Below are 13,490 nucleotides of genomic sequence, written 5' to 3'. Positions count from 1 at the left end.
GTAAAGAGAGTTTGTTGAAAACAGAATAAAGTTTATGAAATTTTAGATCATTTTTAGCTCATCAAATGATGAGTAAATAAACTAGCTCGAGTATTTCTTTCATGAAACTCCTTGAACTCTTGCTCAAAAATGTTGAATCGTTGTAGTAGTAGTAGAAGTAAACAATAAAATTTAGCGCTAATTATTGAATTGATCAAGGTTTCATCTCAAAACCAATTGATAATGAGAAATAACCCAACATATATTTGAACTATTCCCAAATCAATTAAATAAGCAATATGATCCTTACTTCCCAACAACAATACAGCCCGAGACCCAGAGAGTAAAATTCAAGCACCAACAATGAAGTAAGCAAGAAGCAATTGTTCTGGTCCTAATTATAAATCACATTTTAGAAACTTTATTGAGTCATTTTTATAAAGCACCTTATATTTTTATGCAATGTTTATTTTTTCCCTTTGATTTGTCATTTGTTCATTAATAAAACAATAGGTTTGTGGAATTTTCAATAAAAGTTGAGATGGTAAGATTGTAATCTTATAGTATTTTTAAAAACAAGAAAAAACAACGATCATACTTGATCTGTTAATATAGTTAAAGACAGTGTTGTAAAATGAGAACTTACAGTAAAGAAAAGTGATAGGATAGTTAACGCATAAAAATGGAATACAACATCTAACTCTTGAGTCCCAAAGTGAACATGGTTTTGGGGCAAAAAATAAATCTGGGCTTTTCACAATCATACAAAGATGGTTAAGATTAAAAGTTATTTATTGGTTATAAGCTCACTTCCTTTAATCTTAAACTTTCAAACAAGATCTAATGATCTATATTATTTGTTCTCATTTCTCACAATAACAATTGTTCCCACCCGAGTCTTACTATAATATATATGAAGTTCATGAGATGAAGAAAGAACATAGATAAAGATACTTAGGTAGATGAAAAGGTTGCTGACTACACTAGCTTGACTTTGCAGTTTAAAACTATCCATGCTAGGAGAATTCAGTCAGATCCAAAACAAAACAAATTCTAAGTTTCTAACAGTTATTTCATACTGATGATTAACAATAAGAGTTGAGCAGTATAAAATTACCAATGACTAAAATTGAGAACTAAACTCAGTAAGTCATGAACTAAATTTGGCACCTGTACAACATGTATGAAGATAATACACAGAATATGCTATATTATGATTCTAGAATAATATCAGTCAGAATGCCTCAAACATCACTGTAATAAAAATACACTTTTTTTTCCTGTCAGCATATAATTTCTTTTTCATGTATTTTATTTCAGCAACAAAACATATAGAAAAGCTCAAGGCACTTCCACACAGGACATAGTTGTTGTTCTAACCAAATTAAAGAAAACTTAACTCACATACAAAATTAACAAATGTTTGAATCAGAGACATATGCATTGAGATCATACCTTGCTACATCATCCAGACACTAACTTTATAATAATGCAGATTGAGTTTAGAAGGATGAGAGGAACTCTCATGTACTGAGTTGCATATATGAGACCTATAAGCTGGCCTTTGAATGACTTCGTCCTTCCACCCGAAAAATCTGAGAAGCCCCATCCTCTCGGTGCAAGAAAGCGGTCCTCATTTAGTATTGCGAGAGCATTTGCAAGAAGTAAGAAGCCCTCTATTAATGTCCACAAACCCATTTCCCTGCAATGCAATGAAATCCAATCCTATGCTAAGACAGAACTGATCCAGTAGATAACAAAAGGCAAATAGGATGCATCAATTACCAGGTTGTTGAAAATTAAAATCTCATTTACAATCACTTGGAGAATCATTGTATCACAAGATCATATAGAGCAACATACACACTCACCTCTCTCAGGGATGGTCAGTGTGATTATTAATTATATTCGCATTCCCGGGATGTCACATATCTCAATTACACCTTGCACCCCTCCCATTTCAAAACCTACACTTACTGCATATTTTATACTTCTAAGGATTTGTTTGCGATTTGAGTTTGGGAGGGAAATGAATGAAAAGTTTCAGAGTCATGAAATATACTTGTAAAATGACTCTGAAGCTTTCATTTCCCTTTTCCTTCACCTCCATAACTCAACACACAATCAGAACCTAAGGGTTTATTTCTGTGAGTTAAGTTTTAGAGTGGAGAGAAGGCTTGAGAGACATGAAACACGATAGTTTTGAAACTTCTACTATCTTATTCTTCTCCTCCAGAACCCAACTAACAAACATTTCCTATATGTCCAGGCAACAATCAAAATTTCTTAAATAAAAATTTTCAACTCGACATTCTATCATCTACAAAAAAAAGTACTTGTACTGCAACAATGTGAATTGAATTCTGATAAAATAAAAAAAACGTAAAGCTGAACTATAAGATATTAAGATTCATAACAAAAAAGGAAGGATTGAGAATGATTCAGAATGGAATAGATGAAGGTAACCTGATTATCGCGCAAATGCGTTTCACAGTGCAAATGAAAAACCCCAATCTCACCAAAGTTCTCTACTATTATTATTATTATTATTATTATTATTATTATTATTATTATTATTATTATTATTATTATTATTATTATTATTATTATTATTATTATTATTATTATTATTATTATTATTATTATTATTATTATTATTATTATTATTATTATTATTATTATTATTATTATTATTATTATTATTATTATTATTATTATTATTATTATTATTATTATAAATTATACTAACACTTCCAAATTTTAGTGAAATTACATATATTATCATTCTCTTTTTTAAATAATTTATATAATTTCACCCTTAACTATATTATCATTCTCTTTTTTAACCCTTAACTATATAATTTCACTAAAATTTATATATCATTGTAATTTACCTAAAAAAAATGAGAGTAATTTATATAATTTAACTTAAACTCAGATATATCATTGTAATTTACACTTATTATTATTAATTAATTATTCTCTCCGAATTGTTAATAAAGTTGGGCTTTGTGATATCCACACTTTAAAGTTCAATAGATCAAAAGGACAGACTACATACATAATTTAACTAAAAGAATAAAATATCTATCATTTTTTTTTGAGATTATTTATTTCTTAAATTTATTCATTGTTTGATATGTGTTTTATTTATTTTTATTTATATAATACTAATGTGTCGACAGACACTTCGTGTCTGCCGACCCGCATTCTTATTTTATGATATTAAGTATGAATTTTTATTTGTTATTTTAGAGAATTATAATCTTTTTTTATTGGATGTATTTCATGTTATAATTTTTTAATTTATTATAATATCCAACTTAAAGTAAGATGTATTAATTATAGTTATATAGGATTATATGATTTTACTTTAGAATAAAAAACATTAAAGACAAAATAGAAAAATAGGATGATAATGGTAGTTATTTCAAGTTTTGGATTTTTATATACTAGCGTGTCGGCAGTCACTCCGTATCTACCAACCCACATTTTTACTTTTTAATATTAAATATTTAATTTTTATATATTTCATTTTAGGGAATTATATCACTTTTTCGTATATGATATTATAATTTTTTTTGAAAAAATGAATTGTGATATTATTAAAAAATGCATTGTTTGTTTAATATATTTAGTGGATGTAACTTTCTCTAACCTTCATTTATATTTTTATTGTTTGAAAAAATATTATAATAATTTTATTAATTATAAAGATAAAATAGGTAAGTGAAAATTATGTTATATAAGTAGTTATATTATGTTTTAACTTTATATATAGTATAGATAAATATCTTAAAATAAAAATTCATAGAGATGAATGAGTAAATTTAAAAACTAAATTAAGACCCGAAACAATTAAATATTTTATTCTCATTAAATAATCATAAAAATCATTGAATAATGAAATCCAAAAATGTACTTAAAATGGGAAAGGAGGAATCATGGTTTCAACATTTTTTATGAATAAAATATGCTAAAATGGGAAAATATAATTGGACGGTTGGAGTTATTGACTTGAACAAAGCACAGTTTGTTCTAAAATATAATATATAAAGAAGACGAGTTGCAAGTTGTCACATTCATTTGCGCTGTCTGTACTAAGATACATAAGAGAAAGGGGAACCAGCTAGCGCGTGACGCTACGGTTGCCTCTTATATGCGACGGTGCTAAAAAACATCATTAACAGCAACGTCATCCAAATAAAATAATGGGAAAGAGCAACGCTGAAAATGATTCTACGAAAGATGCTACCGTGGACATTGAAGTACCAGATACTGCTCATCAAATTAGCACCGGTAATGAACTAATCTTTTTCGAAATAGTTAGATACTTTCTGTTCTCATTGTCGAATTCACAGAATCATTCCCATCTTTAATGTACCAAGAAAGTACAACAGATGTTGAAAGCACTCTTTTTACATGCATTTTTGTTTTGGGGCAATGTTAAATCTAATTTTTTATACAAAATACTGCCAAACACTTTTGTATTTTTTTTTTCAATTTGTTTAAATATGAGTTATTGGTTATGACTTGTACTTTGTTATCTGTCTGGATTGCGTCTTTTGTCTTCTTATTATTTTATATAGTTTGATTATAACTGAAGCGTGTGATTGGTGTTTCAATTATATGTTACAAATTTTCAGAATTGAATGTGACATAAGCAAGTACATGTTTATAAATTGAAATTGGACTTTAGTGAAATGAGAAATTAATGATTTTGCGTCTGCCAATGAATGAAACTTTATAGAAAATTAACAAATTATAATCTTTTTGTCTAATTTACTTTGGTTTTTTATTTTACAGATTCATGGTTTCAAGTAGCTTTTATCCTCACCACCGGAGTGAACAGTGCTTATGTACTAGGATATTCCGGGAGCATCATGGTTCCGCTGGGTTGGGTAGGGGGTGTAGTTGGTCTAGTTCTTGCCACTGCAATTTCACTCTATGCAAATAGTCTTATTGCTAAGCTCCATGAACATGGAGGGGTGAGACACATTAGATATAGAGATCTTGCTAGACACATATACGGTAAGGCCAAACAAAAATAAAGGATAACATTGCACAAAGTGGAGAAACCATACTTACATGGTTTGTGGTGCCAGTTTCAATTTGCACTACCTGGTTCTATGTGGTTCATCAACTTTTTACGTTATTATTGTCACAAATAATTTTTTTTGTATGGAACCTAGTATGCGGTACACGGTATGCTGAATCTGGTACCCATATGTAGGTTAAATGAGGGAATCATGTAACTATGGGAGAAACTACTCTTCACTTTTTCATGTTATTTTTTGTGTTACTTATGTATGTTTGTCTTACTCTTATTGCAGGTAGGAAAGCATATGCTCTCACATGGGCTTTGCAGTATGTCAATCTTTTCATGATAAATACTGGCTATATCATTTTGGCTGGTTCAGCCTTGAAAGTGAGATACACTTTTAAGAACCAAGTATTTATTTTCTGGTCATGAGCTCAAAATTACATTTCTCTCCACTAGACTTCTTTTGAAATCATCTACAATATATTCTAAAGTAATTGCATCTCCCTGTCTTGGCTTTGTGGAATAGTGTACGATCTGTTTATTCCGATTGTCTATTTAAGAACATATTTTATTTTTTTCTAAAAAAATTATGTTCATTATGGTGCAGGCTCTTTATTTTCTCTTTAGAGATGATGATCAGATGAAGCTTCCATATTGTATTACCATAGCTGGAGTTGCGTGCGGAATGTTTGCCATTTCTGTTCCTCATCTTTCAGCTCTCGGAATTTGGTTGGGAGTTTCAACTATCCTCACTGTAATTTATGTTCTTATAGCAGTTGTGCTGTCAATTAAAGATGGTAATGTCTCATGTCTGTTATATATGTGATTGCACATTAATCACACAATAGTTTACCACTTCTTTAACTCAATTCGACTTGATGATGCACCTTTTCTCTGAGAATTTATCAAATATTTTTCTAAAACTTGATAGTAAACTAAAAGTTCTCATGCATTTTATGAATATGTACTCTATACTTGGAGAGATTTATATGCAAGTGATCCAAAGCTTGGTTTCTGTTCCTCTGTGCCCTTCTACTTAAAGAAGTTTTATAATCATGTTTATGTAGTTTTAAATGATAGTGAGTTCTAAAATAAAAAAAAATTATCTTAAGTAAAACCAGACTAATTTCTCTAGGACTCGGTAATTAATACTATAGCATACAACATCTGAAATTACTGTTCAAATCTTACATTTTCTACACCTTCCATCCTTAATCAGATTATCTCTGCACTTGTTCCTTATTTTCATTCTTGAGAAGTTAGAATGCCATTCTTATATGTTGGTGCATATATTTGGTGCAATGTTATAACAAGAGGTTTGAGTCTAATATATAACATTGGTTTCTCTCATTCATTTGAATATTAGGTAATGCGAGACTTCATATAATAATATATTTCAAGCATCTCCAACAATCTCCACTTAGATTGTAATAGACAAATATCTTGTTCCTTCCCTAACTCTCTTTAACAGTTCCTCCACATGAGAATTTGCTCCCCTTCAACATAAGCTTTTTTTAGTATACTTGATGATGTTACCAAGAGCCTAGCTCTGTAAAACTTGTTGTGCACCTTCACGTGCCGCCGTCTAACGGAGCATACCACATAGTTTTCTATTATTAGGACGCCTTTTAATATTATGGAACCTCTATTCACCAACAACCACCCTCTTCAATATTCAGTCAAGTTGAACCTTGAAGCTTCCTTGAAAAGTCTCAATCGCTATTACCATTGTCTACTCTAACAATCATAGTTCAAAAGAACTATCATACTCCACCATAAGGAATATACTCATAACACACACCTTGCATCAATGTCAACCAATGCCTGTGCAACACCTTTAAACCCAAGCTAATGTTCGTATCACACCTTGTATCTCTATCAATCATAGTAGCCAAAATTGCTTGTTGACTCGTGAAATCACATGAGTCCACGATTTTAGAAGGTAAAGTCGTGCTTGATCCCAGGCACGAGCTAGTTAGAGGGCAGAATCATGAAAACTCTGTATAGACGCATGAAATCGACGCTTCCACCATTCCTAGATTGTGTCGTTTGAGTCGCAACCCGTTTCTGGACCCAATTTGAGACCTGGGTTAATGAAACACTAAATTGCAGTCCAGATTCAAACAACACTTTCCATTACTTTCACAAGTCCAAAGCTAAGCTTCAACACACAACCAACGTCAAAATGCTCACTCCTTCTCCCTTCTCTGTTAACACTTTCCACTAGTGCAAAACACATGTTCTCTTGTCTCCCTTCTCTGTTTCCACAACTCCAAAATGCAGTTCCTCCCATCTCTATTTCCACTTTCCATTGCAATGAAAATGATTACATAGAAATACTAGGGGAAGATATTGATCATGATCCTTCTCTAGATGTTGTAGAAGAAAATGAAGATGAAGCTCTATTGGAAGTTGATTATAAAGAGTTTAATGTGAACAATTTGTTGTATTAGATTTAGATGCATTAAGACTTTTAGATTTAGAGTTAACTTATGTTTTAAGATTGAATTTGGAAATATGTTTTTAGCAATTTATGCTTTGATTTTGGATTTGGATTTATCTCTAGTATTTTATATATATATATATATATATATATGAATTTATTTATATACATATCTATTAATAAGTAGAATATTATGAGTTGTGTTACGATCCCACATTTACGATCTTTTACTCCCCCAAACGTAAGTAAAATCTTGATTTTGACTACCATGATACTAATGCTTGTATTACATCTTGCATTCAAGCCAATGTCTAGTTAACTAGCGCCCTTATGCTTTTGTGGATTCACTAGTGTTTAATATCCTTCACCATGATGCCAATACCTGCCTCAGAATCTAACTTAGCACATGAGTCTCTGTCTCCACCTTGGTCCCAATCCAATAAGTGGACTTAAGGGGTTCGGATCCAACATAGTTGTGGTCCCCACCGCGGTTCAACCATATTTCCTTCTCTTTCAACTCATCTAGTATCCTCGCGTAATGCCTTTGACAGACTTTGTTCAGCCAATGAGTCCTTCACCTTCTTTTGCCACAACCCATATTAGTTTCATAATGAATCCGATGCCCGGTTAGGGGTCATCTACTAATTGGCTCGGATACCAATTGTTGGTGCATGTTATAACAAGGAAGTTGAGTTCAATATATAATATTACTTTCTCTCTTCCATTTCAATATTAGGTAATGTGAAACTTCATACAATAATATTCAAACATCCCCAACATTATATTTAGTATTTCATCTCATGTTTCATATATCTTCCTTGATAAATTTGAGGTATTTGTTTCCCTTGGTGTTAATTTATTTTATACATTCACTTATTTTTAAATGCAAGGCATAAAGTAATTTATTTATCTTATTTTTTTGAGAAGCAGCATCAGATCTATTTTCTCGTTTTTAGTTTATAAGGACCATCTAAAATTTACTAATTTATATACTAGGATACAGTTAGAAGCATATTTCATAATGTATAGTTTTTTAGTATAGATACACTTCCAGAGTGAATGTGCACTAACCACTAGTGTACGTGATCAGGAATACAATCACCAGCTCGAGATTACAGCATTCCAGGAGATGGTGCAAGTAAAGCATTTACCATAATTGGGTCTTCTGCTAGTCTTGTTTTCGCATTTAATACTGGCATGGTCCCTGAGATACAGGTAAGAGAGAAGCTTACTAAGTTAGCAAAAGTTCTTATAAAGTGAGATTCTTATAAAGTGCGTCAACAAAGGTTAGTTCACTCGGTAAGGATTCGGCTCATAATTCACAAGAACATGAGTTTGAATCCCACCACTGATGTGAGGATTTCATTGATGGGTATTCTATAAGCACCTTTGTAAACACAATAGTTATTTGCTTATTTACTTTAAAGACAAACTCACTTCATAGAGATCATGTTCACACGTTTTCATGTGTCAAGTTTAATTAAGTTAATATATAGATACATAACATTGTTTTGTTTGTGTATTTGATTCTGGAAAGTTGAGTGTTACCTGGTTATATACCTTGCAGGCAACGATTAGGGAACCAGTTGTGAAGAACATGATGAAAGCCCTGAAGTTTCAGTTCACCATTGGACTTCTTCCATTTTTCTTGATTATCTTTGCCGGATACTGGGCTTATGGATCTTCTACCGGAACCTATTTGCTGAATAATGTGACCGGTCCAGTCTGGGTGAAGAGCTTAGGCCATATTTCAGCTTTTCTTCAAGCAGTCATTGCATTGCATGTACTTCCATCTAAACTACAATACTTGCCACTCTTGAATGCTAAACTTAAATTGTTTCATTGGCCTAATACCCACTCTTCTGCTTCTATTAGATATTTGCTAGCCCTATGTATGAGTTTTGGGATACTAAATTTGGGATCAAAGGAAGCGCACTGAATATTAAGAACTTGTCATTTCGGTTCATGGTAAGAGGTGGCTACTTGATCTTCAATACATTCGTGGCAGCGCTACTCCCGTTCCTTGGAGATTTCATGAGCCTCACGGGGGCTATCAGCACATTTCCCCTTACATTTATTCTTGCAAACCATATGTACCTAGTGGCAATGGGGGACAAACTTGCATCTTCACAAAAGCTCTGGCACTGGTTTAACATTGTTTTATTTAGCATGGCATCGCTTGCAGCAACAATTGCAGCCATACGACTTATTGTCGTAGACTCCAAAACATACCATGTTTTTGCTAATGTGTGATAAAATTTTCAGTTGTTTAGTGTTTCAGATGCTTTCATTCATAAAAGGAATATACTAAGATTTTGTCTTCTTGTATTACTTTATTTTTTTAATAGGTGAGACTATTTTTAGAGTGAATTTGCTGTAGAGTGAATAGAGTTGTATAATTTCGATTATGAACCTAGATAGCATCACAATTTGGAACTAAGTCTCAATGCATACTTTAACCTTCACTTCAGCCTTGAGATCGAAGGAAACATCAAACCCCAATACTAACGACGATATAACATCACTGCTTAGCTTAATGCCTATTCGACCCCTAAGTTAGTGGAAATACACATAGTATTGGTATACACCCATTATTTTGTTGGTCAATTTTAGTTAAATTATAAAATTAAACTATGTATTTGTTTAATATTAGAACCATTTACAATTATAATAATGGACCATTTTAAAATTAACTTGTATTTTTATTTGAAAATTTATTAAAATTAATGAAAAGCTGCTCAAAGTAGATTCTAGTTAAAATGATAAAAATTGATTATTTTGAAATTCTCATCATTTTAAAAAAACATCCAAGCACAATTCTATGTCTTATAAGTAGGAATGACAACAAGGTAAATCGGGGTTGAGTTTGTGCATAATTCTGAACTCGAAATTCAAAACTCGAATCCAAATTAGTGGAGTTGAAAATAATGATGTTATCCTCAAACTCACCTTTTTGTTGTTTTTTTTCTTTTTAATTCAATTGTTTTTTTGATTCAATTTAATTCGTTCATATCAGTCATGTTTTGTTGGGATAAAAGAACATGAGTGTAATATCTTTGCATTATTAGGAATTATCCATCATTATTAAATTTTTGTTTAACAGTCCATACGTGGTGCATGCATACAATTTAATATGAATGATATAGTGACAATGTATAAAACTGACTCAAATTGATACACATATGACTGAAATTCATCTAATATGGCTTCTTATTCTTCTATTTGGTCATAGGGTGAACCAAGTTTCCATTTATCTGGATTCATAATATGTATTGCCGCTACAGGTGCAAGGGCCTTGAAATCAGTGCTACAAGGAATTTTGCTTTCTTCTGAAGGGTAAGGAACTCCATACTAATTCAATAATCACCAATGTACTCTATTTGGTTTTCTGATCATATATTCAAATTAGTACTGAAATTCTACTTCATCTGTTTCAGAGAGAAATTGAATTCAATGAACCTTCTCCTTTACATGGCTCCAATGGCTGTGGTTTTCCTTCTTCCTGCCTCATTGATAATGGAAGAAAATGTAATTGGGACCATAGTGGCTCTTGCTAGAGATGATGTCAAGATCATTTGGTATCTGCTATTCAATTCATCACTTGCATATTTTTTCAACATCGCGATTTTTTTGGTCATAAAACATACCAGTGCTCTGACTCTTCAGGTATGCGCCGATTATTCAAATTGACTCATGGCCCTCTTGTTTTTTGTAAATTTAATTTTCACTCCAACAAACATGCATGAGTTGGGAGTTAACATCTTACATTGTTGTTTGTCATACATTGATTATTCTAGTTGCTATTGTTGGCAAGTGTTCGAGACGTCTATATCAGCTTGTACTATTTAACTATGCAAGAAGTTGACCTCATTTTCTAAATGATCAAATATGTTGACTCCATTTGCCAAATGATCTAATATTGATATCTTCAGCTACGCAAATCCTTGACCAAGTTTGCTATGAATTGTTGCGTATGATCTTAAGGTGATTAATAGATTTGTTGATTAAAATCTTTCATATAAATTAGTGTTCAGACAAGATATGCAGACAAAATATGCATTTTTCTTGTGTCCAATATATAATATTTGCTCCAAGTGATTTGTTTAGGCTAATATGCTTAAAGTGTTTTGAATTGATATTTTAACTAACAAAAGAACTAGCTCCTACAGGTACTAGGGAATGCTAAAGGGGCTGTAGCAGTAATGGTTTCAATTCTAATATTTAGAAACCCAGTCTCGGTCACTGGAATGATGGGTTATGCACCGACAGTATGTGGAGTTGTACTTTACAGCGAAGGGAAAAAACAAAGCAAGTAATACTGCTCATCATTCTTGCGAAGTCAACTATGGACATATAATATTTTACTGCACAGGTGACCTCAAAGATCAATGAGGCACAGTTGTTTTGCATGCTATTGAATCAGAATCAGGAGTTTCTGATTCTAATATACAATCCTTTGCCCCCACACTTAAAGCATCAATGAATGGTTCCCCATTGTAAATGATCATTCTTTCCTTTACCGCTTGATAATCAAAGAAAAAATGTCTTTTTTTGCTTATTCTTTTAGGACTTATAGACAATTGTAAAATTGGATCTTTAGTGGTAGCTACTATTAACACACTAATGATAAAACTCTTTTTTTGCTCATTCTGGATCATCTAGGATTGTTCCTGAGATATTCTTTGTTCTATAATAACAAACAGACTCAAAAAGTATATAGAGAATAAAATCAAGCTTTCCTTATTGATATTGAAGTCCAAGTGACCAAGATTGTACTTGTTAATCATCTACATGTTCCTCAATGAAGTGACAATTTTTGTGACACTACATATTATGACAAATTCTTTGAAGACATGATATCAGGGTTGCTATTGTCTCTTCCACTTAATAAAAGAACCATAGTGCTCAAATCAGGATCAGATTGATGCTTGTCCCATGCTGCTTTAAAAGGCAGGCTTTTGCTTCTATTTACACAATAAATACATTGACCAAATGAAGGGTGGCTCAGTACACGGAGCACCCACTTAATGGAGTCTGATAGAATAGATGTATGCAGTCTTAACTTGCAAGCAAACAAAAAGATTGTTTCCAGGATAATGAAAATTATTTGTAGAAAACATACCAAAAATAAAGGCTTACTCTTGAAGCAGGATCAGTAGCTGACTTATATGTGCTCTGACTCTTCTTGGTGTTGTGTCCTTATAAGCAAGAGCAAGCTCATCTACCAGTGTGAATTCAAATGATAAGCTCCAAAGTGTGAAGAAGATCTTTGCTCTTGACCTTGGCACGGTTTTGATGAAGACACCAACATCACCAAAAAGAAGAAAATGAAGAATACTTATGAAGACAAAGAAGATTAAAGCTTCAAGAAGATTAGAATAAGTCTCTATAGGTATTTCTATCCTAAAACTCTTACTTATGCAAAGTAGTAATACTCAAACATTTTTAAAGAATAATGAAACACTTTGAAAAATACTTAAAACAATTTTTGAAAAGATGTGTAACAGGTTACTTAATTCAAGTAACAAGTTACATGTGAGAGAAAAAGAGTTATCCAACTTAAAACTGCCCAGAGTAATCCATTACTGTATTTGAGTAACAGATTACCAGTGTTATTAAAGTTGAGTAACAGGTTACTCAAATTGCTGTAATCCATTACTGTAAGTGAATTTTAAATTCACTGTTGGACAGAACACTTGGGTAATCGATTACTCAATGTTGTAATCGATTACTGAGAGTTGTTACATCAGTTTTTCAGATTTGAAACTTTCATCCCAAACAAAATGTCTTCATTCCAAACAATTTCTACTCTTTTATAAAGGCACAATGGGTGATTTGAAAGCCTATTTAAAGGCTTTAAAACTCACAATGAAAACAACTCTTTGAACAACTCTTTCACACTTTTCTCACAACTTTCCTACACTTTTTTGAAATACTTTTTTGCACTTCTAAGTAACTTGAACTCAAACTTTCAAAGCTATTTTTCTGAGTTGCTTGAAGTAAAGTGTTTCAAAGTTTTATAAA

General features: G+C 31.9%; 2 protein-coding genes across 2 annotated transcripts; both read left to right on the top strand.

Annotated features, from left to right (window-relative positions):
- On the top strand, positions 4,062 to 9,745 carry LOC109345089 (proline transporter 2-like). Its single transcript, XM_019583870.1, has 7 exons — positions 4,062 to 4,278; positions 4,786 to 5,010; positions 5,313 to 5,407; positions 5,631 to 5,820; positions 8,557 to 8,681; positions 9,034 to 9,249; positions 9,342 to 9,745. Exons 1-7 carry the CDS (start codon positions 4,191 to 4,193, stop codon positions 9,717 to 9,719), a joined length of 1,317 nt encoding a protein of 438 aa, XP_019439415.1. The 5' UTR covers positions 4,062 to 4,190; the 3' UTR covers positions 9,720 to 9,745.
- On the top strand, positions 10,508 to 12,113 carry LOC109344539 (probable sugar phosphate/phosphate translocator At3g11320). The gene is made up of 4 exons (XM_019583304.1): positions 10,508 to 10,513; positions 10,699 to 10,802; positions 10,904 to 11,132; positions 11,636 to 12,113. The coding sequence occupies exons 1-4, from the start codon at positions 10,508 to 10,510 to the stop codon at positions 11,780 to 11,782; spliced, it is 486 nt and encodes a 161-aa protein (XP_019438849.1). The 3' UTR covers positions 11,783 to 12,113.

The sequence above is a fragment of the Lupinus angustifolius genome, chromosome LG04 (assembly GCF_001865875.1).
Source record: "Lupinus angustifolius cultivar Tanjil chromosome LG04, LupAngTanjil_v1.0, whole genome shotgun sequence".
NCBI lineage: Eukaryota > Viridiplantae > Streptophyta > Magnoliopsida > Fabales > Fabaceae > Lupinus > Lupinus angustifolius.
This window is presented reverse-complemented; position numbering and strand designations above follow the sequence as displayed.

Coding starts and splice junctions, on each gene's coding strand:
- LOC109345089 (XM_019583870.1), top strand. CDS start 4,191: ATGGGAAAGAGCAACGCTGAAAATGATTCTACGAAAGATGCTACCGTG. Junction 5,821..8,556: donor TGTGCTGTCAATTAAAGATG/GTAATGTCTCAT, acceptor GTACGTGATCAG/GAATACAATCACCAGCTCGA. Junction 9,250..9,341: donor AAGCAGTCATTGCATTGCAT/GTACTTCCATCT, acceptor TGCTTCTATTAG/ATATTTGCTAGCCCTATGTA.
- LOC109344539 (XM_019583304.1), top strand. Junction 10,803..10,903: donor ATTTTGCTTTCTTCTGAAGG/GTAAGGAACTCC, acceptor CATCTGTTTCAG/AGAGAAATTGAATTCAATGA. Junction 11,133..11,635: donor CCAGTGCTCTGACTCTTCAG/GTATGCGCCGAT, acceptor TAGCTCCTACAG/GTACTAGGGAATGCTAAAGG.